The sequence below is a fragment of the Panthera uncia genome, assembly GCF_023721935.1.
Source record: "Panthera uncia isolate 11264 chromosome B3 unlocalized genomic scaffold, Puncia_PCG_1.0 HiC_scaffold_1, whole genome shotgun sequence".
Taxonomy (NCBI): Eukaryota; Metazoa; Chordata; class Mammalia; order Carnivora; family Felidae; genus Panthera; species Panthera uncia.
The window spans coordinates 105219370-105246378 of record NW_026057582.1 but is presented as its reverse complement, the minus strand read 5'-3'; the positions used below and the strand labels follow the sequence as shown (position 1 = coordinate 105246378).

General features: G+C 47.5%; 1 protein-coding gene and 1 long non-coding RNA gene across 2 annotated transcripts; both read left to right on the top strand.

The window, feature by feature from the left end:
- The first annotated feature begins 4431 nt into the window (after positions 1–4431).
- LOC125910080 (uncharacterized) lies at positions 4432–6972 on the top strand. The gene is made up of 3 exons (XR_007453845.1): positions 4432–4658; positions 5229–5357; positions 6886–6972. It is a non-coding gene; the product is annotated as an uncharacterized LOC125910080 (long non-coding RNA).
- A 14-nt stretch (positions 6973–6986) lies between these two features.
- Positions 6987–22023, top strand: LOC125910395 (multiple epidermal growth factor-like domains protein 11). The gene is made up of 7 exons (XM_049614141.1): positions 6987–7122; positions 8734–8852; positions 10722–10788; positions 11411–11512; positions 14175–14231; positions 20973–21179; positions 21863–22023. The coding sequence occupies exons 1-7, from the start codon at positions 7089–7091 to the stop codon at positions 22021–22023; spliced, it is 747 nt and encodes a 248-aa protein (XP_049470098.1). The 5' UTR covers positions 6987–7088.
- Positions 22024–27009: the final 4986 nt, after the last annotated feature.

Below are 27009 nucleotides of genomic sequence, written 5' to 3'. Positions count from 1 at the left end.
GGGAGTAGTAATGAAAATATCTAATACTGAAAGTATTACAAGGTTGACCGAACTAGTATTTGTGAAGCACTTTGAATGGTGTCTCGTGAATATAAGTGCCTAGAACTGTTTGCTGGATACATAAATAAAATTAAGACCCAAACCCAAGGCTTTACATTGGAGACCCTGGTGCACCATGCCGCCTTCATTATTTGTCCCAACCACTGGTCATGTCCAGGAAAGGCATGAGGTGGACACAGATCCCAGGCTCCAGCTGCCCACAATCTGGTTGGGGAAGGGCTTGAAGGTGAGGCAGTGTGGCATAAAGGAGAGGGTGCCAGCCCAAGGTTTGAGAGGCCTGGGTCCTGGGTAAGTCGCTTCTCTTTAAGAATCAACACTTTCCCATGATCCTCTGAGTGACTTAGCTGAGGGCCTCGGACATTCAAGGGATTCCTCCCCCATAAAAGGAATGCACGGAAGCCTTCTTGGAGGATTGTGGGGATGGCTACAACTGGGCTCTAAGGGGAGAAGGTTGAACCTGGAAGAGCTCAAAGGGAGAAGAGTCACTGGTCCCAGCAGAACCCACTGGAAGGTCACTGCTCCTGAGGCCTATTTTGGCCATGTTGGAATATTCTCTGAGTGTTTCCTACACATCAGACACTGTGCTGAGCACTCAGACGCAAGAAAGAACAGGAGAACCACATTCCCTGACCTCACAAAGCCTATAGTCTAGAGGGGGAAATTTGGAGCTCAGCCTTCCCCAGAAGAACTTGGGAGTTGAGGGGCAGCCGGTTTATTTCCACACATTCAACTCCCCTGCCTGGTTTTTCCAGGTGTTGTGGAAGACCAAGACATGGGTAGAACTCAGGCCTGGCCTGAAATAGACTCACAAGTTACAGTAACAGAAGACCAGGAAGAAGAAACTAACCGAGGGTCTGGAAGTTCAAACAAGGACATAGCATCCCAAAACCAGAGAAGATGGGTGAATCGGGATTTAGTTCAGCTATAAGTGACATAAAAAGCCAAAATAACTGACCTGAAAATGACAAACATTATTTCTGGAAGAGAGAAAGAAAGGGAAAAGGAAAACGAACAAACAAGAAAGAAACTATCCAGAAGTAAACCATTGGAGAATGGTAGGGTAGCTTACAAAGATGTCAGGGACCAGTCACCTTCTGTCTTGTTGTTCAGCCATCCTCAGTACATGGCTGCCACCTCTGATGAAAGCTAGCTGCTTAAACTCAGCCACCTTATCCACAGTTCTTATCCAGAATCCACATTATCCTTCAACAAGGATGAGGAATGGGCAACTAAAGACATGCATTTCCACTTACCATTGGCCAGAATGTAGTCACATGGCCATACCCAGCGGTGCAGGAGCCTAAGAAATGAAGTCTTTGTGGCCATAAGCCCAGCTAAAACTTCGGATTCTACTTCTAAGGAAGAAGACAATGGATTGTTGAAAGATTAACAGTCTACTACAGAGAGATCATAGGGAAGGTAGCATTTAAAATGAGTCTTATAGGGGCATCTGGGTGGATCAGTCCGTTAAGCATCCTACTCTTGATACTGGCTCAGGCCATGATCTCACAATTGTGAGATTGGGATTCTCTCTCTCCCTCTTTCTCTCCCTGTTCCCTGCTTGTGCTCGCTCTCGGTCTCTCGCTCTTTCTCTCTCTCAAACAAATAAAGTTTAAGAACAAAATGAGTCTTATAGGTAGGGTAGGATTTCCACAGCTGGACATGGGGGTCAGGGAAACTCTAGAAGGGAACAGCTGGAGTGAAGGCATGCAGTGTATTTAGAAAGTGTTGTGTGGGCCAGTGGCTTATGTGTCTGGGAGAGACAGGTGGTCAAGGGTAACCCAGGTGAGGTAGCTATATTTTATTCTGGGGAAGTGGGGAGCCACTGAGGATGTTTGAGCAGGGCACAGGAGTGCCATTAAGAAGAGAACTATGCTTTAAAGAGCTCAAGTTGTAGGAAGCAGGTGGAGAATGAACTGCAGGGGAAATGAAAGGTAGGTGCTCAATTAACACTCAGACTTAGTTCTATCAGAGCTTACAGCCTGGTTGAGGACACCAGCCCTTCCTTTAGGGACCAAGGAGTGACTCCTCCAGGAGGGGTGAGAATCACAACCCTACAAGTGACTCAAGGTGGAAATAACCACAGGAGCTCAGTGGAAGAGAGCTCCTTGTGGACTCAGGAGCGTTGTCCTGAGGCTGAGCTAAGGCTTGAGGAACAGGTGGGATTTGTAGAGACAGAGGAAACAGGTGGGCAGAGACAGTCCTCCAACAGTCTAACCGCAGGCCGACCTGCCACCTGCACTCACCCCTCTGCTTCCAGCTACAAACATCGTCCACCCTCGTGGCTATGGGATAGTGATGCCAGCAAGAATGTGGTGATGGAAAGCAAAAGGCCGCGGAGCCGTGTAGACTGAGGGCAGAGGCCAGATTCCCAGCCTCACCGCTTCCATCTGTGAGGCCCAAGTCAAGGGCCTCTACCTAGCCCTCTGGGCCTCAGTCTGGGCCTCTTTCGAAGGGGATCAGTAATAGAGCATCCAGAAGAATGCAGCTGTGGGCACAAGAGGGGAACTCATTTCTGCGCAGATGGAGAAGGGTGATGGGGCTGTGGAGGTGGGCAGTTCCCACCCAGATCTGTGAGCCCAGGGCCACGATGGCAATGCCCTGGGAACATCTAGGGGTGCAGCAGCTGCGGGTGGTGGTCTGAGGAGTGCAGGTGGGAGGGCAGGAGCCAGGCTGTCCTGTGCCCACAGTGTGTGCTGGAGGGCGCTTTGGACAGGATTGCGCCCAGCTCTGCTCCTGTGCCAACAACGGGACCTGCAGCCCCATCGATGGCTCCTGCCAGTGCTTCCCTGGATGGATTGGCAAGGACTGCTCACAGGGTAAGCAGCTGCCTCCCGGGAACGCCCCTCCACCGGAAGTCTGGCCCCCTAACACACCCCTTCCTTGCCCAGAACTCTGTGTCCCTGGTGCCTCCACCAAAATCTCCTTCTCTGGACAGGAATGTCCACCTGAGTCCCATTTAGCTCCATAGCTAACATGATGAGTCATTAGGATTGATCACTGGCGTTATTAACTGTTGGTAATAGAGATATTGACATTGTTGGGAGTACCATTGATACTAAGACTGAGAATTAATGCTCCGTGGGCACCTGAGCAAGGAGCAGCCCCTACGTTTGGTTGGGGAGGAGAAGGGGGCAGGGACTGGCTTGCTGGGGTTTGGGAGTGGGGAAGTGACGTGAGGCCAGGGCAGTCACCTCAGAGGGGTGAGGGGTCCCCTGAGTGACCCATGTGAATGGTGTCCTGGGCACATAAGCCTGGACAAGGAATTGTAGAAGCTGTTCTTGTAAGGTGTACCCCAATCCGATATGGAAGTAACAGGGACCACACCAGGGTGAAGGCCTAACCTCTAGCCCCGTGGAGCTCCTGGTGCGATGGGTGAGATGTGGCCAGTACCCTGAGGGAGGTCCCAGTTGGATGGCCTGGCCTGAGGGAATTTCCATTCTGGTGGAGGAGACACAGTGCCGTCCTCGGGGAGCTCATCAGCCGAAAGAGGGGAGTCCCCACCCTGGGAAAGTCCCCATCGTCACGGGAATGTTAACAGTGTTCACGCTGTAAACTGCAGTGTTTAGTTCACACACCCCCACACGCTCCAAATCACAGCCAGTCCCCCGAGAAGGGAAGTTCAGGAGCCCTCGGAGCTGGGCAAGTGGGCAGAGGATCCTGGGTGAGTGGGTCAGGAGGTGAGTGGAGGAATTCTGGGAACAGCGTGTCAGGAAAGCCAGGAAATTCCACCCGGGTGTATCCTGGCATCTTGGCTGACGTGCAGTCCCCCTTCCTCTCCCTCTGATTCTGTCTGCCTCTGTCTCACCCTCTGCGTCCCACCCATCCCCCAGCTTGCCCACCAGGGTTCTGGGGCCCCGCCTGCTTCCACACGTGTAGCTGCCACAACGGGGGACGCTGTAGTGCCGAGGATGGGGCCTGCCACTGCACCCCTGGCTGGACTGGACTCTTCTGCACTCAACGTAAGTCCTGCCTCCTGGCCTCCCAGCTATTGGGGATCCCGTGCTGCGGCCTGCTGGCTGCCTTGAGCATCGTCCGGGCCTGTGGAGGGAGGGAGGAGGGAGGAGGGAGGCCCCCGGGGCCGGAGCTGCCCCCTACCCCACCCCAGGATTGGGAAGCCTGGATGGATTCAGGGGGTTGATGAGCCCCAAGTCCTGGCAAGTCAGGGCTGTAAGGTACCCGGGCAATCACCAAGACCCGACCCTCTGGACAGTAGGGCCCAGAGAGGGAGGAACAGTCCGTGGCTACACAGCAAGGAGACCCTAGCCTGGTCTCTGGTTCCAACACACCTTTGTCTAAAGAACTCCTCATTCTCACCCCTTCCCCTTCATGAAGCCTGGAGTCCAGAGTGTAGTGACAGCTGAGGTGCAGGGTCTCACGGGTCCCCACCCTGTGCTCAGAGAGAGACAGCAGATGACAGCTTTGGTCCCAGCTGCATCTCCGTAGTTGTCCCCACCCTGTTTCTCCAGGCTGCCCCGCAGCGTTTTACGGGAAGGACTGTGGGCGTGTGTGCCAGTGTCAGAATGGCGCCAGCTGTGACCACATCAGTGGCAAGTGCACCTGCCGCACGGGCTTCACCGGGCGACACTGCGAGCAGAGTAAGCCGTCCCAACCCCTGACCCTGAGTGTTGGTGCCAGGCATCAGCCTCTTGCAGGGGAAGCCCCCCTGCCACCGCCCCTCAAAGTCCACTCATTCAGGGCTCTGCACCTCGTGTTCCCTGGATTTTTGGGGCAACTCCCAAGAAAAAAAGGCTGAAGGTCATGCCTACATCCATGTGCCTGTAGAGCTTCTTCCTCCAGTCGCTGGGGGAGGAATGGAAGATGCTAAGGGCAGATCACAGAGGCCTGAGGGGGGACTGAGGGAATACAGGGAGACAGTCGTTTAATTCTTTGAAGCCTCCATGGCACCCAGCTCAGGGCCTGGCCTGTGAAAGATGCTGCATAAATGTGTCAGGTGAGGAGGAAGTAGGAGTGGGTGTCCCCAACACTCAGGGCTAATGTGCTCTGTCCACCGCTAAGGTGCTCCCACGGTCCAACCACAGTGGGAGATAGAGGGAAATAGGTTTCACTCTGAGTTGGAACTGGCTAATCATAGCTGGCCACATATAGGATGGGAAGAGCGAGCGAGGATGTGTCTATCTGTCCCATTTCTTCTTTGTGCTACACAGGATGTGCCCCAGGAACCTTTGGCTACGGGTGTCAGCAGCTATGTGAGTGCATGAACAACGCCACCTGTGACCACGTCACCGGCACCTGTTATTGCAGCTCTGGATTCAAAGGAATACGGTGTGACCAAGGTAACAGGTGGCAGAGTCCCTAGGCAGGGGGCTCTGGAAGGGCCCCATGGAGACAGGATCGGAGGAGAGTCCAATGGAACAACTGGATTTTAGAAGGGCAGTTTGTGACTCTGGTTTGTGCACTTTTGGAAGGAGAGCAGGAGTGGGGTGGGTTGCGGGGGGGGGGGGGGGGGCAGAGGCTCCAGGTACCGGGTACTGGAGGCAGATGGAGCAGGAACCTCTCAGTCATGGCTTCCCCATGCTCATCCTTGGCCAGTTTGCTATGAGCCATACAAGGGTAAGCGCAAGCTAATCCTCTGGAAAGGCCACCAGACAATCGAAGATATGCCAAATTCTGGTTCTGCCATTACCGGCTAGGTATGCCGGACAGGTCATTTTATTTTACCGGGCTTATTTTTCCACATGCAAAGTCGGAAGGGTAGATTAATCCGTCTTCCAACACAACACGAGGTTCTGTTGAGGGCCAAGGAGTCCAAAGGCGCTCAACCTTGGCTCCAGCTCTATATAGTCAGAGGACACCCCATAGGAATTATGAGGATCAGGTTGAGATGATAGGAGTAGAGAACTCAGCACAGTGCCTGGCACATAAGCAAGCACTCAATAAATGATTTTGTATACATAAAAACCCCTCGTGAATTGGTGCAAATAAGGGATTACACTGTTGTTTGTTCGAGATGGGGAATGATAATGGGCTCTCAGTTATCCACCTAACAGAAAGGGGCCCAAAAGACATTTCTATTGCATTCTGATGATCACAGAGAATGATAATGCAGCACATTTCCCCGAGGGTGTTGACTAGCTCCGTTCACCCAGTTGCCGATAGCCAAGGAAAGGTCTAGCCTCTGCTGGGCGGCAGGATGCCCCCACCATGGGCTTGGCAGCAGTATGAAGAGTTAGCCCATTCATGTATCATCAAGAGGGATGCTGTGGGCAGTCATCGGGCACAATGGCACGCTTTTTTGCCAGTCTGTCCTATGGTGCTCACAGTTCCCTGGGGAGGGTGAGATTATTGTCCCCATGTTACAAATGAACAAACTGAGGACTCAGAGTCACAAAGCTGGTAAGCAGGGAGATGCACTGAGTGCAATTCTTCCGAACTCCGGAGAAACCAGACTTTACCAGTTACTGGTTATATGATCTTGGGCAAGTTATCTAACCTTACCGTGAGTCAGTTTCTTCATCTGTGAAAGGGAAATAATTAAATAGTCCTTACTCATATGGCTGCTGGGAAGATAAAATGAGTTAGTATCTGTAACTCATTTTTCGAAGAAAGTACTCAGTACACATTTGTTGTTATTTTATTTGCCATCCGTGATCACATTTGTTCTTGGTCGTGACCCTGGAAGTCCATCTGCTGTAGACAGTTGAAGAACACAGGCACGGTGAGGGACAGGATCACACAGGGATTGAAGAATAGGGCCGAAGACCAGAACCCAGGTCTCCTAACATTAGAGGAGTCTAGGCCCTGGGCCAAGATCTGAAGAGCAAGCAGGCCTCCCCCAGACTCGTGTCCTCCCTCCCTTCACAGCTGCCCTCATGATGGAGGAGCTGAATCCCTACACCAAGATCAGCCCGGCGCTGGGTGCAGAGCGGCACTCGGTGGGTGCGGTCACAGGCATCGTCCTCCTGTTGTTCCTCATTGTGGTGCTGTTGGGCCTGTTCGCCTGGCGCCGGCGGCAACAGAAAGAGAAAGGCCGTGACCTGGCTCCCCGTGTCTCCTACACACCTGCCATGAGGATGACCAGCACGGACTACTCACTCTCAGGTAAAGACTATGCCCCCAGCATCACCTCTCCTGCCCCTCCACACACACACACACACACACACACACACACACACACACACCCACCCCAGAGTCACATGGTATCCTTGGGGACACCCAGGTTGATTGTTGGAGGTGGGTGGTCGTGCTTGCAGGATCTCCTGAAGGCGATGGATGGTCAGATGCTCCTGGAGACAAAGAGTGTGGGGAGCAGGAACCTACTTAGGAAAAGTAGATGGGGTTTTATGGAAATGTCACTTCCTGGGTGCCCAGCTTGAAGCAGCTATGATTAGGAACCTCCTTCCATTTCCCCAGAGCTTCCCATCTTTCTCACCAGGCTTTGGCCACAGGAACACCCATACTAAACAGAAACTTTCCTAAACTCTCCAAGGGAACCCCTCTCCAGCCCAGTGCCTGAGCCGCCTCAAGAAACTGGCCTGGGGCTGCGTCCAAGCCCTGTTCCATTTTTGCTTCCTTGGTGAACGTCTCAGAGCAACCCTCCCTCCCAGTTCCCAGAGTTAGGAGCGCCCTATTAATCCAGTGGAAGGGGATGGTGCCTGGCTCAGGGTAGGGGGAGAGTCTGAAAGTTTGGGCAATGGCCCAGTAGGTCCACAAATGTGGTAGTATCCCCAGGGGGCATTCTATCTAGAGTCTGAATGGGGTGGAGGTGGGGCTATTGGGCCAGATCCTTCCCATCTCCTGAACCCTGGACTGCTGCCTTAAAATGAGGCTTTTGGCTTCGTATTTACTTAAAGAGTTGAGGTCAAAATGCTTTGACATTGCCCACAGCCCTGGGCCACAGGAGGCGGGGCCTGTCTAGGTAAACACAAGGATGACTGCTCCCTCCAGCTGGCTCCCAACTTATGGCTGACCTGCAGCCGCTTGCATCTCGGATTGAGAAAACCAAGATCACCTCAGCCCTTTCCTGCTAAGGGCTGCCTACCACGTGCCCACTCGATGCTAGGTGCTGCAGGGTAGACAGGGGTGGCCCAGGTGCAGACCCTGCCTTCAGGGAGCTCCTGGCCTGCACGCCTCCCTGAGTTTCAGCCAAAGCAAATAATCCCTGATGAAATCCCAAGCCCACAGCGATGATTTGGGGATTTTCTTCTATGACTATAATGAGTAAGTTTGGCTGGTTTTCCCACACCACTCCACTGGAATTCCCCAACACCGTGGAGGGGTGCTGGAATCCACAAGCGGGCAGGGCTGGGGCTAAGAAGAGAGGGGTTCTCTTTATGGCCTCACTCCTGGGATGTAACACTGGAGGGAGGCGGTGGGGGGGGGGGTGGTCAGCACAGCGCTATGTAGCAACTGAGGGACATATGAAGCTGTGCGAGCCAGCACCCCTCATCCATGCTCTAGCTGCTGGTGCCACCCTCCACACTGGCGAGCCTGACCTGCATCCTACAGGGAGGGACACCATGAAGGAAGAGGCAAATCAGGCCATACAGATTTCTGTGGGGGGAGTGGATGCCAGAAAGCTTGGGGGATGGGGGACTTAGCAGTCTCTCTTTGCAGAGCACTCTCAAAGCTGCCCAGCCCAAGTGTTAGTATTGGGGTGTTCTGACACCAAGGGCAGGAGTATGATGGTATGGCACCTTGTTCTCTTCCCAGATTTGTCTCAAAGTAGCAGCCATGCCCAGTGCTTTTCCAATTCCAGCTACCACGCACTGGCGTGCGGGGGGCCTGCCACCAGCCAGGCCAGCACTCTGGACAGGAACAGCCCCACCAAGGTACCGGGCCCCTGACTCCCCAGACCCCACCCACTATCCTCCCAATGAGCCCTCACCTCTGTCCAAGGAAGGAACTGCACCCCACCTGGAGAGTCCATGTGGAACCAACTGCCAGTACATTAAACACAGCCCCGTGATCCATGGGACATGTAAACACTCTGTGAAGCGTAGGACAGGAAGCCAGCAGGTTACACAGAACCAAGTGCCACGTAACCAGCAGACATCACATGAAACCAACCTACAGCAGCAATCGGATATGTACCCGCACACCCGTGTGTAACGAACTGGTACCAACCCATGTGATCACATGTAGCCTCCTTGTCACTTTTGCCATGTAAGACATGTAATCAAAACACTACATGCTACCCCACCTACCACCGATCACTACAGTCCATTTCCGACACTATGCATGCAACCAGCACCTTAGAGAGTAATCACTATTATCAGGTACCCCTCACGTCCTAATATCTGGCATACACGTTACAACTACATACCCACAACCATTTGTTTTGCAATCAGAACCAACACAAGGGACAGGAAACCCAAACATCAGCCATAGCCAGTGTTCCCACTGACAGACCCACAGGCGTTCAAGGGCAGGTGTGCACCACCCTCGACGGGGCCCTCCCATCACAGCTCCCAGCATAACCCTGGCTAATGGCAAGACCTCCTCTTACAATCACAGGGCCTTGGGTAAGGATGTCTCAGCACCCATGTGTAGGGAGTCCCCCTGGTGTGCCAGGACCCATACTGGGCAGAGTGGGAGGTTCAGAAATGAAAAGGCTCATGCTGCACTCCTCCTGACACCCACCTAAGCATGTGCATGCGTGTGCACACACAACTACACATGTATACATACAGTAGGACCATTAGGAGGGCAATCCCAGGCCTCCTGGCTTCCTGCACCATCTTTCCTGTGTGAGGAACACAGACAGAAGCGGCTTTCATAGTGTAAGCCTCTGCCCTAGAGCTCTGGGAATCCTTTCTCCCAGTCTGGCCCACAGAAAATGTCCACCAGTCCTCAGACCTGGTAGAACACAGCTTGAACCCCTTAACAATAACACACAGTTCAACCCCAACAGCAAGCACTGTCAAGCCAGCACCAAGGCTACTTTCTTCCACAGGCTCTCAGCCTCAGTTTTCCTATGAAATGGGAGTGCTATATGCAGGGTACCTTGAGGCCCATAAGCAAAGTCTGTAGCTATCAACCCCACAGCTTTGGCCCTTTCTTCCCCTCCTCAGCTCAGACTCTCATTCCCAGCTTCAGCTTTAGGCTTAACTGAGGAGCTGGAAGCTGAGGGCAAGGAATCTGGATTTTCTTAGTACAAGGTCCTTGATAAACTAGAGCCACATCAAGGCTACAGCAGATTAGAGGCAAAAATGATGCCAAAGCTGAGGCTTTCCCTTGCTCATACAAAAGGAAGACTCACACATGGCCAGGTAGCAGAGGTGACAGTGATGTTGCAATCTCAGCACCTCTCTTTGTACTGAAAATGGCCTCGTGTTGCAGCTAAGACACTGGATGGAAAGCCTGTTCTACAGCTCAGCCCCACCTACCTGACCTGCTTCCCCTGTCAGAGCCAGCTAGGCTCCGCCCCATTCTTGGGTCTGTGTTCGCCCTGCCCTACTTTGTCCTAAGGGCCACAAACCCTACAATTTCAGCCAGACAGCTTAGAAGGGGGCAGGTTCTGCTCCCACTGGTCTTGGCCATGCCATGCTACATGTATTTCTTCCTTTCCCTCAACGATCTAAGACATAGGTGGGTCAGGATCGTCACAGGGGTGGGTGCACAAGGCTGGGCAAAGTGAAGGCTGGGCAGGGGCACCTTGGGAGCCAAGGGATTAACTTGCTCTCCTACTCTCCAAACAGCTCAGTAACAAGTCCCTTGACAGAGAAACAGCAGGCTGGACCCCATACAGCTTTGTGAACGTGTTAGGTCAGTAGTGCTTTGAGTCTGGTCTCCTGCCATCATGTCCCACCTGTTCTCCTTTTTCCACATGGAAAGGGGCCCTGTCCTAGCTCCAAGGGAGAAGGTTAAATGAATCCTGAGCATGGGTTCCCCATGGAGAAGTGGTACAGGGAGGAAACCCAAGCCTTGGTTTCAGCTCTTATAAGCAAAGGAAGCCCAGGATGCCCTTTATATCAGGGGAGAGGGTGGCTATGACCCAGGGACCACGAAGGAGACAGCTAGAGAGCCTGGATGCGGGACTTCCAGATGCAGGCAAAAGATGCACTCACCATCTGAGAAAGGGACTCTTCCCTGAGCCAGGCCCTACCAAAGCACTTCTTTTCAAGGGCTGCTTCCTCTGCCCTGATGTCCTGGTAGGCACCAATTCCTGTGGGGGGGGGGGGGGGGGGGGGGGGGGGTGTGAGGGAGGAAAGGTCGATGGCCTCAACTCTAGCAGATCCCCCTGGCCCTAGCCCCTTTGGCTACTACCCATAGGGGCCCTAATTCCTTCTAACCTGCCCCACCCTGACCCTCACCCCCTCCATACTCCCCACCCTGCCATACCAGGGCCCTGGGAATAATGGCTCCTCCCTGTCATTCCTCTCACTAGACTCCCATTTCCAGATCAGTGCCCTGGAGGCCAGGTACCCGCCCGAGGACTTCTACATTGAACTTAGACACCTCAGCCGCCCCGCTGAGCCACACTCACCAGGTTAGACCCCCTGCCCTACCCCGCATTCCTGCCCCAGACTTACCCGCCATGGTCCCAGATCTTTCCCTGTTGGGCCCTCTTCCCAACATGGTTAGTCTACAAACCCAAAACCCTATCTAAAGGAAGACTGCCTGGATCCATCCCCCATCACCCCTTCTGTTCCCATCATGGTCACTGGATATAGACAAACTGTGGTATTAGGTGAAGGCGACACATCATAATTATACTCCCTATAGACCACAGATTACAATCCCACACCATTGAGAACTTGAGGATGGAGCACCTCTGGGGTTCTCTGGGCCCTGTGGGTGTGGATGACAGAGAGTTGGCTCTCTGGTCTAAAAGCCCACTGTCCTACAGAGAGAGACCCCAGACCCACCAGTGGCTCAGGCCAAGCTCTCCGAGACCATAGGGTAGGGTTGTCGAGCAGGGATCTGGAGAGGTGGGGGAAGGAGGTGTCAACCGACATCCTCTCTGCTCTGTATTAGACTCAAAGCTGGTGGCTGGGGCAAGATGAAAAAAGGAGACTGGCAAAGTCAGTCCTGCTATGGGAGAATGTGGGTAGGAGTTACAGAAGTAGGTGCCATAGGAGTAAGCACAATGAATCAGCAGAGAATGTAGCCTCCCTGCAAAGTGGCCCCTCAAGGGTAGGGCCTTAGCATACTGGACAACCCTCAGGCTCTAGCTGGTTTCTAGAGCTCAAGGAAATGAAGCTCCACCAACCCCTGCAGGTCCCTGGGTGCAGTAGCACTAAGAAGAGAAAAGGTTCTGAATTCATCTGCCTATTGAGCAGTCGTGGGCTGCAAAGACTCAGAGTCTATACCTAGGAGGCTGTGCTCTTGGCTGTGGGCCCCCTCGGCCGTGTCCGGTTTCTCAGCAACCCCACCAAATATAATCCTCCTGCTCCCCACCCCCACCACCCTGCATCTCTTTCCACAAGGGAGCATCCTCTGGGCTCAGCCCACATTTCTCCCCGCATTATAGATCTCGCTCTTCAACCAGTGCAGCCAGAGCTACCACACGCTATCATTTTTTGGCTTACACTAAGGCAGGCTGGTGGCCAATGGGAGAAAATAGTTAGGGAGATCTAGGTCCTGGTTTTTGTGTTGGGTAAGTGACTGTCCCTCTGTGGGCCTCTGCTTCCTGCTCTACAAAAGGGAAAAGTTGACAGCCTAGCCTAGCCTCCCTCCCTCCCAGAGGGTGAAGGAAGCATAGTATAGGTATAAAGAGCTGAACTGAGGCCAGGGATACAGATTCTGAGTCATGTTTCTGAAGGACACAGGTACCTGCAGGCCCTTTAGAAGAATAGCAACCTAGGGGGAAACCTGGACTGGTTCTGCCCTATCACTCCGTAATGTGTGGGAGGCAGGCAGGTAAGAATAGATTCCTACAAATTCAACTTAGGAACTCTGTGGAGGAGTTATGGTATAGGGATGTATCCAGATAGTAGTGGGTTGGTCTTCAGTGTCTGAAACAGGGAAGAGTCAAGTGGAGTCAAAATTGTATTTTAGTCATTATGTGCTGCATGCCTTTTTGCCTGGTATTGTATCCTCAGTTAAGCGCTGAAAAATAATGACTCAGTTAAAAGCTGAAAATAATTACCAGAGTCATTACAGTCTCAACCTAAAAATGCCAGACAGCTTCTTCTCTGGTATCACCAGCAACAAAGAAGCCGAGTTTGGTCCCTGAAGTTTTATGTCCTGAATCTGGCTATGGCTAAGGACCATGCATTGCAGGAGCTGGATAAAGTGTGACAGCCAAAAGGGAGAGAAATCTTTCAGACTGAAACAGTGGTAATACTTGTCAAAGGCACCTCTGTTTTGTGCAAATGGTCCACCCCCAAAAATGGGTAACTAAGAGAGACTATGAATAGAAATGACTGTACATCCTGGAAAGGTAACTAATCAAGAATCTCAGGGGCCCCTGGGTGGCTCAGTCGGTTAAGCGTCCGACTTCGGCTCAGGTCATGATCTCACGTTCCGTGAGTTCGAGCCCCGCGTCGGGCTCTGTGCTGACGGCTCAGAGCCCGGAGCCTGTTTCAGATTCTGTGTCTCCCTCTCTCTGACCCTCCCCCGTTCATGCTCTGTGTCTCTCTGTCTCAAAAATAAATAAACATTAAAAAAATTAAAAAAAAAAAAAAAAAAAAAAAAGAATCTCAGCCACCAGTCCACCTCCCTCCCCGGCTCCCCTCAGTTGAGCATCAGATCCCAGAGCTGAGAGGTAAGAAACAGTCTTCAACCCCATTCCAAAATCCAACAGAACTGGGATTTGGAATGTCATATACCCCTTCCCCAAGCTAGGAACTGGTACTGATTCATCCCTTATCCTGTAAGTCCGGAGCTTGGAACTTCACCTTCAGTGACTGCGGGTGTCATGAGAACTGCCTCTTGAGGACCTCACAGTTAAGGTTAAAGAGAAGAAGCAGTGCTGCATATGCCAGGGGGCGCTGTAGCTCACCGCTAATGCTTCTGATCCCTGTAAGAATTCCTGCCTGGTCAAAATGATTTAGAGTAGATTAAACCCAGAACAATTCTCTAGCACTTTAGCTAATTTTATGGGCAGGGGAGGAAAAAAAGGCAAGAAAAAAATAAAGCAAAAATGTATGCAGTCCAAGTAAACCTCACTCACCCCATTTTTCTTTCTTTACACTATTTTAATGCAGGTGCTTGTGGAATGGACAGACGTCAGAACACATACATTATGGACAAAGGCTTCAAAGGTAGAGTATCCAATCCTGACGTCCCATTAGAAAGGGCTTAGCAAGATAAAGAGTGCAGATCTGACATGACCAGGAATTCTACCAGAGACACTGCGCACATCTCTTCCCCTCATTCCCCAAAAAAGTAAAAAGACCACAGGACCTGGGGCTGCTGGGTAGCTCTGCTCAGGAGGAGCAATCATAATAATAATGAATTTATATTTCGATTTAAGTTGCACCTGCTTAGCAAGCGCTTGTGGGTTTTTTATAGATGCCAACTAAATGTCTTCGGAAATGTAGAATGTCATTATCCAACCAATTAGTATGAGTTAAATTGATTATAAAATCTGAAATAAAGTCAATCTACCCGCCCCAGAGGCCTCCTGTCGTTGTGCTGGTGAGGAATGCCACCCTGCACCTGCTGGCTTTCTGGAGCACAAGGAATGAATATAATACCTAGTTTTAATACCGTATGGTACTCCACCCTTGACATCTGTGCCCCTGAAAGCAGGGAAAGGACTAATCCTTAGCACATGGGAAATGCGAGGTGGCTCATCCTCCTAGGACATCTGTGGGTGAAGCCAAAGATAAAGGTCAGGTCCTGCCCTGGGCTTAGGCCCTGCATTTAAGTAACGGAATGTGTGAAATAGGAACTGTGTCTCATTAATGGTGACCTTAGACTGGGAGCTCTCCAAGGCCTTGTTTCCTCATCTGCAAAGTCAGGATACTTATACCTGTCCTATTGTCTAATAAGGTTATCATGAGTAGCCAATAAAAAACAAACAAACAAAAAAAAAAAACACATTATGGGAAGTGTTTTTTGCATATTGTAGAGGGTTGTACTAATGTAATAGGGCTGTCCTTTTGTCTCTTGAGGTCTATTTAGGAGTCTCAACCACACTGAGAGAGATGGCTGACAGCAAAGATTCCAATGGATATATCCTAGATCTAGCTGTGCACCAGAATCACCTGGAAAGCTTGTTAAACAGACAGTTGTCCACACCCCATCTTCCCAAGACTCTGAAGCAGATCTAGAGTGGAGCCCTGGAATCCGCATTTGTAATGAGTACTTCAGGATATTCTTATGCAGCACATCACCCAACTAACACTTAAGAACCACTGATCTAGATTGACCCAGATTCCTCAATTACTGGTTCTGGTCTTTCAGAGTGAGCCTTAGTTATACCTGAGACACAACTATTTCCTAAATAAGAAGAGCTAGTCATCTATAATCTATAGCCCGTGGTTATTAGGTGAGCTAGGGGTAGGTGATACTAAACCAGGGAGGGCAAGTCTCCATGAACACATGTTAGGATGTGCACACCACAAGAGAACAATCTGAGGACAGAGGTCAACCCCTAGGCTCCTGACCAGCCAAAGGACACTACTCCCCTAGGAGCATCAATTCTGGCCATTTTCTGCATATTAACTTAAACCATCCAAATGGAGGCAAGTACCATTACAGTCTGGAGGCTAAAAACAGAAAAGAAAGCTCTACTGTTTTATCACTGTGACCTGGGACTTCAGTTTCTTTCTCAAAGATCTGGACAACAAAGATCTCTTCAGACACTTCCCAGTTCTCAAAATATGCATGACTCAGGCATGAATAAGCTCAGACAGGCCCAAACACCTCAATAAAATGAGCACCCAACTTTCCTATGCACTTTGTTTTATGATTAGGGTAACTGCTTTCAGACTCGCAACCATAAATGTCAAACAAAGCTAAGGAGGGCAGGGTCTCCGCCTCAGCGTCATTCATTCCTCATTTGTGGGATCACGTATCTGAGCCTGTAAGTGCAAGGAAGGCCAGATTTTGTTTTACCACTCTGGCTATAAACATCCTTTAAATTCGAGAAAAGAAGGCTGTCTAGGTAAATATGCCACCAGATGTTAGGAACCAACACATCAGAACAAGAGATTTCAAAAAGAGGAAAATGAAATGTCACAGTTTGGAACTTTACAGAACTATTTGCCAAAGTTATGGAATAAACCCCACTAACTGGCTGAACTCCCAATAAACATTTAATAAACTAGTCTGTACCAGGAATGATTACTTTCTAAAACTGTTGGGCCAAACCAAATGAGAACCCTAAGTAAGAGTCTGAGTGTTCTCTGAACTCAGTGGGAAAGAGCCTGGCCTCTAAGTTTTGGATTCTGTTCCTAGTTCTTACTGCGTGGCACTAAGTCACACTTATTTCCTGAGTGTTGGTTTCTACCTCTGTTCCAAGGATGAGGTTGTAACTAGCCCCATCTCTAAGGCCCCCTCTAGGACCTTAATCCTTGTTACTTACTGAAGACCTCCACTCACTGTCATCCTGGAGTTGCACACCACCACACACATTGCTGCACTAACCCCATTTTACCCCTAAACACCTGTCCATCTCTCCCCATTCTCCCCCTCAACACAATGATATTGTAACAAACTGCCTTGTGTTCAATTCCTTATCCGTCAGGCATTTGAAAGTGCTACAGAAGAAATCCTCCCCGGTACGCTCCATCACTTTTATGATCCTGAAATCCTGAATCCCACTGTTGCAGCCTCAGGGAAACTACCTGTATGCTCCTTACTAATCCAACCTCCACGTCTCTCCTTGCAGTTACCTTGGGCTGCAAGATTAGTTAGGAGTCCAGTGACCTCCTGAAAACTTTTTTCAGTCAGTGTGATTCTCCTTCTGATCCTGAAATCTCCCTTTTCCTCTCCCCATATCCTGGTCTCTCAATGAAGAAAAGAATGCCAACTTAGGGCCCAGGAAGAAAAAAAGCAGTGTGACTAATAATAATAATAATAATAAGCTGAGAAGAAACAGATGTTCAGTGTCTGGGTTTTCTAAGAGATCCTGGCTTTACCTAGATGTTAGTGTGAACCTAAAAGCCTTCTAGGCTCCCACCCACAGTTCAGATCAGATCCTACTTACAGGATGGCCTCGGAAAGTCATTTCCCCTCTCTGGATTTGCTGCTTCCTTTATAAAATGAAGAGGTATAGGCTCATTTCCAAGGCCCCTTCTGCATCTGAGGGTATAAGGCTATGTGTGGTTTGGGGGAGATAAGAACTAGAAGAGAAAAAATGCTAAGGCATTATAAAGCTAAGTCTTTGGTCCAGATGCTAGTTACGGACCGCTGAGGAGTGACTCTCCAAAGCTTAGGTGGCTTTGGTTGACGCTTCCCCTTTCCTTGCAAAATGCCCTCAAGTGCAGGGACTGGCTGGTGTAGGGTGGGGCTGTAAAAGGATGGGGAAGTGCCTGAGAGAGGTTACTCTTCCCCTTACCCCACCCTCCCTGAGGGCAGGCAGGTAGATGACTCAGCTGGAGCAAAGAATAGCTTTCTAAAGTGTAAGTTTTTCAGCTAGCCTGGCCCTTTCCTCCCTCCAGTTCCCCAAAATAGAATCCAGATGATTTTATTATCCAACACCCTCTCTCACCCACCTCAACACATACATGCTTCTCCATCCTTTCTTTCACTCTGGCCCCTTTATGAGATACAGCTTCTCCTTAAAACGAATCCCCTCCCCCAACCCCAACTTGTCTTTCATCCCCTGCTGCACAGCAAACTATTTACAGGAGTCCCCCTTACCTGCAGTTTTGCTTTCCGTGGTTTCAGTTACCCGTAGTCAACAGTGATCCAGAAGCACATGATCAAGGCCAATCAATAGTGGCCTGTCACAATGCCTAGGTCATTCACCTCACCTCACCATCGCAAGAAGAAAGGTGAGTGCAGTACAGTATTTTGACAGAAACCCCATTCACATAACATCTATTACATTATATTGTTATAATCGTTCTATTGTTGTTAATCTCTTATTGTACCTGACTTAGAAGTTAAACTTTATCATCGGTATGTATGCAAAGGAAAAAACAACAGTATATAAAGGGTTCAGTACCATCTGTGGTTTCATGCATCCACTGGGGGTCGTGGACAAGTATCCCTGTGGATTGGGGAGGGCAGGAGACTACTGTATACCTCCAAATTTGAAGGCAGCCTTGATTCTTCTGGTGGAAATGAGAAGAGGGGCACTACTGGCTGACTGTGGCTCTTTTCAGCTTTGCGCTACAGCTTCAAGACTCCCCCACTGCCACAAATAAATTGGTCATGGGATATCTACCAAAAGCTTAGAGCTTGGACTTTCTCTCCCAGCAGGGCTTGGCCCCCCATCGATAGAAGGTATTCCTCGTTGAGGGTAGAACAAAGCTGTTGCAGCTACAGTTTGCATTGAAAGATACAGAACAGGAGCACAAGTAACCAGATCGAAGGAGGAAAACACCATGACTAGATACCAGAGAAGATGGGTTGAGTCGTAACTTGACCACTTACGAGCATCAAGCAAACTTTATGAGCTTCGCTATCCTCATTTCTGAAGTAGTAATCCTAGTCCTTCGTGTCCAGCCCTCTTCACAGATGTAACAAGTTTCAAATGACCTAAATGGAGTGAAGATACTAGCTATAAGGGCTACCTTTTCTATTGCTATTCCTTAAGTTTTAGAAAACATGCAACTAAGGCACCCACCAATCAAAGTAAAAGGATGTGTCTGGGTGAGGAGGTAGGGGTGGGGTGTTAGGACTTATCACTCAGGAGACAGCCTTTCTTTAAGCAATTCTAGTCTCAGCTTCCAACAAGCAGCTCTGAGTCCTGAGTACTTCCTTACTCCTTGGCTACCAAGTTCAGAGACCACAGAGCGGGACCGATGGACTATGCTGGGGTTCTTGGACATACTTCCAGCCCTTGTACTAAGAAACAAAGTAGTAAAAAGGAAGGAGGGAAGGAAAGAGGGAAGAAAGGAAAGAAAAAAAAAAAAAAACAAAAACAAAGAACTCAGTAGAAGCAGCTTTATGTGGCTCTGGGCAGGCTGTGGCCCAGGACTCACAGGACCTGCATCCCCCTTTCTTCATGAGCGCCTCACCAACAGCTGGGCCTGCTCATTGTCTAGCAAGAATGTTTTCTCTTACTCCTCTCTTGGGTTCTATATGCTACAAAGAGGCCACAATCTGCAATGGGACCAAGGCCAACATCCTCTCTCTACCTGTGGGCCAGGGTGAGATGGAAAATGTTCTGAGCCTGGTTCTGGAGCATGCTCTACTACCGATGAGCAGTGTGACCCTGGGGAGGTCACTTCCTCACTCCAAGCTGCAGTTTCCTCATTAGCAATAAATAAGGGGAAGAGAGAAGTATTATTGTTCTAAGCTAGATCACAGGTGTTGTGAACACTTGAATGAATTAATGGGTGAATGTACTTTTGTACAAGATTAAGGAAATGTTACCCTCTGAAACAAACATCAGTAACCCTGTACTAGCAGAAAAGGAGATCCCCTCCCACCCAGTCACCTGTTACAGGAGAAAAGACTGCTAGTGGTAGCAAACATCTCAACTTGCATCCACATGGAGTGTTCTGCTCTCCTTGGACCTAAGGGAACATCTAGTCACCCCATGAGTTACAATGATTTTTTTTTTTTTTTTTTTTTTTTTTTTACATTTTCATTAATCTCACAAGCTGGAGGCAGAAAGCATGTGATGGTTCTAGTGGAAGACTGTCCAAGAATTTCACCATCTGCTACCACTTACAGAAATTTAAAGCTGAGAAATATAGAAATTTCACCATCTGCTACCACTTATAGAAATTTAGACCTCTGAAGACCACTCATGACTGACAAGTCCTGCAACTCCATGCTTATTTCTAGACCCCCTGGCTGGCAGATCCTCACAGAATGAGGGCCTGAATTGCCAGATGAGACAATCAACTGCTTGTTAAAGGCCATCAGAACATCTTGCCTCACTTGGGATGATCTAGAAGCTGCACTGATAGTCTCAGGCTGAAGGAGGGGCTCCCCTTCCCTTTTGTGACTCCCGGTCCCAAAGAAAACACTTGCTTCCTCCAGTGAGCCACAGTTACTTTGCCTCCTATTTGGAAATCAGTTTGCATCCTTTTGTACCCTAACATACCCTGAAGTCTTGGGGATGATGCACTAGACAGGCAGCAGGACAGGAAGCAGTTCTCCTGGTATCAGAAAAAGATACTGTCAAAATAGGTTTCAGTTAGCATTCACAAGAACTAAGGTAAGTGACCCCAGGGATACGCTGTAAGGCTTACTAGAAAACGGGAACTTTCCAAAGGCTAGCCTGAGACCCAGGTGCTTTTCACATCTCTATTACACTTCAGTCAGCCCCACCTCTGATCACAACCTTCTCAAGAGCAGGGATGCCGCCAGCCAAAGTTTGCTGCCTAAAAGTTGCCCACACCTGTGCCAAAACACACACCTACTTCTTTTTGAATCTAAGCTTCTTAGTCATCAAAAAGAATTCAGAGGAAGAATGATATCACAGAACAAACAGGGCAAGAAGTCCCAAGGCATGCATTCAAGTTTTGGCACTGCTATTTATGAGCTTATGTGACATCAGCCAAGTCACTTCATCTCTCTGGGCCTTCATCCTATAAAATGCAAACTATCAACCATCTCTGAAGGATTTTGTAAAAAAGTAAATAATAGATGTGAAAGCGCATTACAGATACCATAAAATAATCCTGTTCTGGTGCTAGAACTGACAGCCAAAAGCAAAAATGTTCCTGTCCCTCCAAAAATGTAGGTTTCTTTAAGAAAAGAACTCTCCCTACCTAGGAAACCACTCCAACATATTTAAGCAGGAAATCTGGGGTTATCATAGGCTTTGACAGCTCTAGGATCCTGAAGGCACATAAACTGCAATCTGTTTCTGGTATTGAAATTAAGTCTTATGTCCTCTCATGTCCTAAGAAATCTTTCTTGCCTTACAGATTACATGAAAGAATCCGTGTGCAGTTCTAGCACTTGTTCCTTGAATAGCAGTGAAAACCCTTACGCCACAATTAAGGACCCGCCCATCCTCACCTGCAAGCTTCCAGAAAGCAGCTACGTAGAAATGAAGTCGCCTGTGCACAGAGGGTCTCCGTACACAGATATAGCATCCTTGTCGACATCTAATAAAAATATATATGAAGTTGGTAGGTGTCTCAAATAAGTACCTTAGTGAAATCAGGGCAATAGTGCAGTATCTGAAGTCAAACAAGCCCTCTCCACTCACCCGGTCTTGAAAACACACCCTTCTTTTGTTGCTTTTTAAGGAATCCAAGGCGAACGGTCTTTCCCAGGACTACCCTCCTCTCTCACGCAGGAAATCAAATTCTCGTATTAACTGTGCTTTAAAAAAACACCAGGACTAGTATGAATCAGAAATGCTGGGGGTGGGGAGTCAGTGGGTATATACACACGCGTGCGCGCGCGCGCGCGCGCACACACACACACACACACACACACACTTCAACTGATTGCTGATACAAATCCCAGTTTAAAAAAGAAAACAATCAGAACAGACATTTGCCAAGTTTCTAAATCACTGTCTCCTACCTTCTTCGTTTCACCTATGTCTCTGGGCTCGTGGAGGACACTCCTACCTCTAGGATATTCTAAACCTCTTGGTTTTGACCCAGAGCCTGGGATTCTAATAGTATACTCATTTAGGTTTTCCATTTCATGAGCAAGCCTCAGTCATAACCCTCATATATTTATCACAGATTTATAAATCCCTGGCTTCTCTCCCTATCAAGTTAAATAGAACTCTATTCCCCCCAACAAGGCAACCAAAGCTAATCTGTTCTCTGAACTCATTTTTCACTATATTCCTTAGAGCCCACAATCAGTGTGGTCCAAGAAGGCCTCGGTCATAACTCCAGCTATATCCAGAATCCATACGACCTACCTAGGAACAGCCATATTCCTGGTCATTATGACCTCCTCCCAGTAAGACAAAGCCCTGCCAATGGGCCCTCCCAGGACAAGCAGTCTTAAGAGAGAAGCCTCTCTCTTGCAATGTGCTCTGCTGAATATTCTGACTCTCTGAAAGAAGACAATCCCTTGACTTGAAATAATGACACAGACTGACTTCAGCTGCGTGTTAGTTATTACTTTCACCTGGAACTAAAGAAGAGCTTCCAAGTGGGACTGGGGTCATTGTTCAAAAGGTCTGTTCACAAAGGCAAATCCTATCCACCCACCCACACCCAACCCAAAATGCCCAGGACTATATAGGATCTTTTAAAACATTTAAGATACAGCTACTGAACATCAGCTAAATATATATATTGACATACTTAATCATCTGAAAATGATGCTTAAGAAAACACGTAGCATAGGTTTCACAAACTTCCTAGGGGGAAGGGGAAACTGGGGAGGGGAATGGATTACTTTAAAGCACCTGAAATGTATATGTACTTTTGGTTGCTGTTACCTTCAACCTCTGTTTTATTACCTAAATAATACACAAACACAAACTGCTAATAGCACCACTAAAGTACCTACACATGTATGTCTGATCCACCCATCACAATGGCCAAGATTACAGCGTACAGTCTAATACTGACAACTTCAATTTTTTAAAAGACTTTAATAAATACAGATGAACTTTCCATCTTCTGCCCTTCGTGGTAGTAGGACGGGGAAAATTTTCCAAAGCGCAGCAGCAGCCTCTTTCAGTCTACAACAATGATTTCTAGGCCAGCTTTACCAAATCTTGCTGATTCAAGGTTCAACAACATTGCCCAGTCCTGGCCTTGTCATGTCTCCTTAGTCCATCCAATACCTGAGTCATTCCAGGTGAACTAGAACTCTGAGATGATGCTTTAAGCAATCAGTCACAGACTGGTGTGAATTAAGCATCCCTAAAAACGGCTGTTTGGCCTCCCATATTTATTTGGTTGGCATTCCTCGAGTCAGACGAGTACTTGCTTTCAAGCATTTCTTTGTAAATCTTGAGCTTGATATAGTATAGGACCTAAAAGTGTAGAGGAAATTGGACAAAAGTGGATAGAGCAAGTTTAACAGTCTGCTTAAAGTACATTATGCTTCTTGATGGAAATGAAATGATCAAATAACGACTGTAATCAGGTGCTGTAACATGTAAAACTTCACAGTAAACAGCATATCAGGGTATGAAGTGTTTCTACTGAAAACCACCACCTACTCAGAGGGCCAAAAACGTATTAAAACGAGCTCATGCTCCAGATCCCAGTATTTGGATGTGTCCATACCTCCCACTAGTAGTAAACACAGGTAGACGGGGGCTCAGGAGTCAAAATGGAGCCAATTCCCAAGCCCTAAAAAAGAGGACCTCCTCACAAGAATTCAAGACCATAAGGGCAAACCGAGGAAACTAAAGGCCACCCCTATACTACTCCATTCTGATAAGAGTCCAGCCAGTAAAAATTCCTTCCAAAGAGGTATACAGAAGAGGGACTCAACGGGTATAGAGCTGGCATATAGCTGCTACAGGAAGTGTGGGAGTTCTGAGGCCCTTGATACAACCTGCAAGTCTGCCATGGAACCCATTAGCTTGGGCAATAACCAGCAAAAGCAAGAAAAGAAATAAATGAGTAAATCCCCCTCCCTCACTTCACACAAGGCTTAAGCAAATTTTATCGTTAGGGGAAAATATAGAATACTTACATGAATGCTGCATGTGTGCATGGGAGCAAGTGATCAGCAATAGCAAATTTCCTTTCCACTGAAGCCTTACAAAATAGAAATACTAGAAAATTCCTTTGTAGACCCAAGTAAATATGTCTCATACATACATAGGAAGAAATAGAGATAAGAGACTTACCTCAGTATGTCAGGGCAGCAAAGTGCTCAATTATCTTTGTAAAGCAAGGATCAAGAAGCATGGCGAAGTCAGATCAGCCAGGAGAAACTTCATCTGAATCCCAGGTTTTATCTTCTTCCCCTACCCTGCATGTACAGTGACTGCTGCCTGGCAAACTGCAAACCAGCAGCAGCATTCAGGTTTCACCTCTTTTTTGCCAACTATCTCATGGGCAAAATTCGGCAAGAGGTAGCATGGTGGAATTGCTAAAGCGCTGGGTCAGGCGAGTTACTTGCCCTCTCTGGACTCCTTTCTTCCTTGTGTATTAAAAAGGAGAGAAGTAGAGAGTAAGGGAGCTCTCACAACCCCTCAGCTCTGGCATTCTATGATTTTTTAAAGAAACGTAATGCAATTAATATTAGGCAGCACAGAGAAGGGAAAGGCAGAGGGTGTGATTAATCTGTGGTGACAACAGCTGCCTTCACGTACCTAGGAGTTACTGGTAAGAGACAGTTGAATCTTACAGAGCAACTGTTAGGAACTTCCGTCTAGCACTATCACACACGGGTTCGTGGTCAACCTATATATAAGCACTGTACATTTTATTGGCAACTTGGAAAGATCTGTGTGATTATTTTACAGAAACTAGTTTTCACTCAAAGTGATGTGCATACAATTCAAACAAATAAAGAAAACACTATTATTGTACAATAGCATAAGTGAAACTATGAAGTGGCAATACTTTTTTAAATAACCCAGATTTGTAATATATTTGTTCACTGTGCAGAGGAATCGTACCTTGTACAAAATAAAATGAATTTCTCGAACTAATTTAACAAGAATGCCTACTGTTGTCTTGCACATTGAAAATGTATCTATAATCTACAACTTAGGTTTAAAAGGCAGAACTAAACTATATTTTGTGTGGTCACTTTAGGCAGCCAGAAAAGTGAAAATTATCCCAACAGATACTTAAAAATAAGGTGAACAAGCCCTATCATATTTATAATGAGAGTCCCTTCCTTTAAAGTAATGAATGGGAGTAACATATTCTTATTTATGTCCCAAGATTGAAAAATCTCATACACGTCAAATATTCAAATAGAGAATTTCTCTGCTTTCACAAAGACTGAACTCAAAGGCCTGTGCTCAGCTCCAGAGGCACAAAGGTACTTCTATGGAATGGAATAAAAGCAAGTGAAAGGGCCACCTAATTTGCATAAGTGCAGTGAATAGCTTTCCACTAGAAGTTATCACCCAGTACATTACAGTGGGTGCATGTTTTAGGACCTTTTAAAACAACCTTGTGACCTAACTGGTAAAGAGGCAGCAGGATAATTTTGTAGTAAAACACAGATGCTAAAAAAATAGCTTACTGAATGCTTTCAAAAGTATAAGTTTAAAATTCTTCCTTCATAGTTTCAAAGTTTGTACATAATCCTATTTAAGTCAAAGTAAAAGCTTTCAACTTATCAGTTCCCAAGGCTTACATGACACTCAGAAGTGATTCCCACTGAATAAAATGTTTAACCAAGAATAATACATTTTTGTTAGAGACTAAGACCATTCAGAAACGATCTTCCTAAGACAATTCTCAAGGGCTGGAGCTTGACTTCTCAGTGAAAGACAAAACATGATCAAGAGTTTTAAGGCTAACAAAGGTATTTACTGAAAACAGTAATATTAGATTATGACTTACAAGGCTCAGAATACTACCCAATACCATAAGTGATAACCAAAGGCTGCAGGTTGTACACTCAACACAGAAGATTCAAGAATGATACATTCTATGAGCCGTTCATCTAACTGGATGGAAGGCAGAAGAGGCCCATTTAATTAGTATGTGACAACAGGAAATAGAAAAATCTTTCTCAGAAGGGATGGATGGGTACATAGGGATTCATTATACTATAATTTATACTTTATATAAATGCTGTATTATAATCATACCAATCATAATTTTACACAACTTTTAATTAAAACATTTTTAGCCTGAATGGTAACTTTCAAACTATAGCTCCCAAGCGAAACTAGAATGAATCCTAGGATTAGCCCCCTCACTCTTTTAGATGTTCCTTCTTTATTGTTCTGACATGGAGTAGTAGAAGGGACAGATATTAGGAATATAAGTATGAACAAAGTACATTCCCACACTTATGAATCTTATGCTTTTGCAACTAGAAAAGGGCAGAGATAAATGGAGGGCCCTAGGGATTAGTAGGGTACCGATTATACATTTTCTTCCCTGATTTGCAGAACTAGAAAGCAGTGGTCCAATCCAAACCCACAGCAGATGGAAGCTCTAGTGTGTAGCAACAAGTTGTGAGATTTCCTCCTCATTCCAGCTTCTACCTCCCAAGCCATTGTCTAGCCCAGCAGATGGCCTTCCAGAGCCTTGGATAAGAGAAAGCACAGGGACCTGAGATATTACAAAGTACTGTTATTTAGGCACCCACTTAAATGTAAACCAAAACCAGTAACTGATGATCCTAACAGCTCCTCCAGAGTTGGTCTCCTATCAAAGATAGCCTGCAGAAATAGTCTTGCTTCTTGGGGCTTTCCAGATGTTCCATGTCAGGCATGACCTTCTCCTATCATATTCTTAGGGCCACATGATGAAATGCTTTGGCATAGACTAAAACCATGGTCAGCAACTTAAAGATAAGACAAGGATCTGAGAAAATAGTATGCTGAGAATGGAAGTTGTCAAGGGAAATGGGTCTACAAGCAATACTTACTCATTTTATTGGGATGGGAGCAAGAGGCAAGTCCCACTGACTCAAAGACAGAAAAGGAATCCTATTGGCTGGCTACTGATTTTCACCACTACTCTGTACTGGTAATAGAGTAGTTAGCAGCAAATATGACGCCTGTGCTGGGACCTATCAATTCTATGCTTAATATTTGGACTATTAAACTAACAGCCAAATAATGCCATTCATGTTATGTGTATTTGGCCACAAAAACCTGTATCCCTGGACTTAATTATTGGTTTCTATTGGATAGCTAGTACTGTGGACTGCTCTACCTTCTTATAGATTCCTTCAAGAGATAATAGTAAAAAATTAAACACAAAATGTTTTTAAAAGTTCTCTCTCTCAGACATGAATATATTTTAGAAGGTATATATTAAAAGCCAGCAGAACTTTAACAGTAAAAGCCAATATAAGCAGTTCTCAATTTACAAGTGACATAGC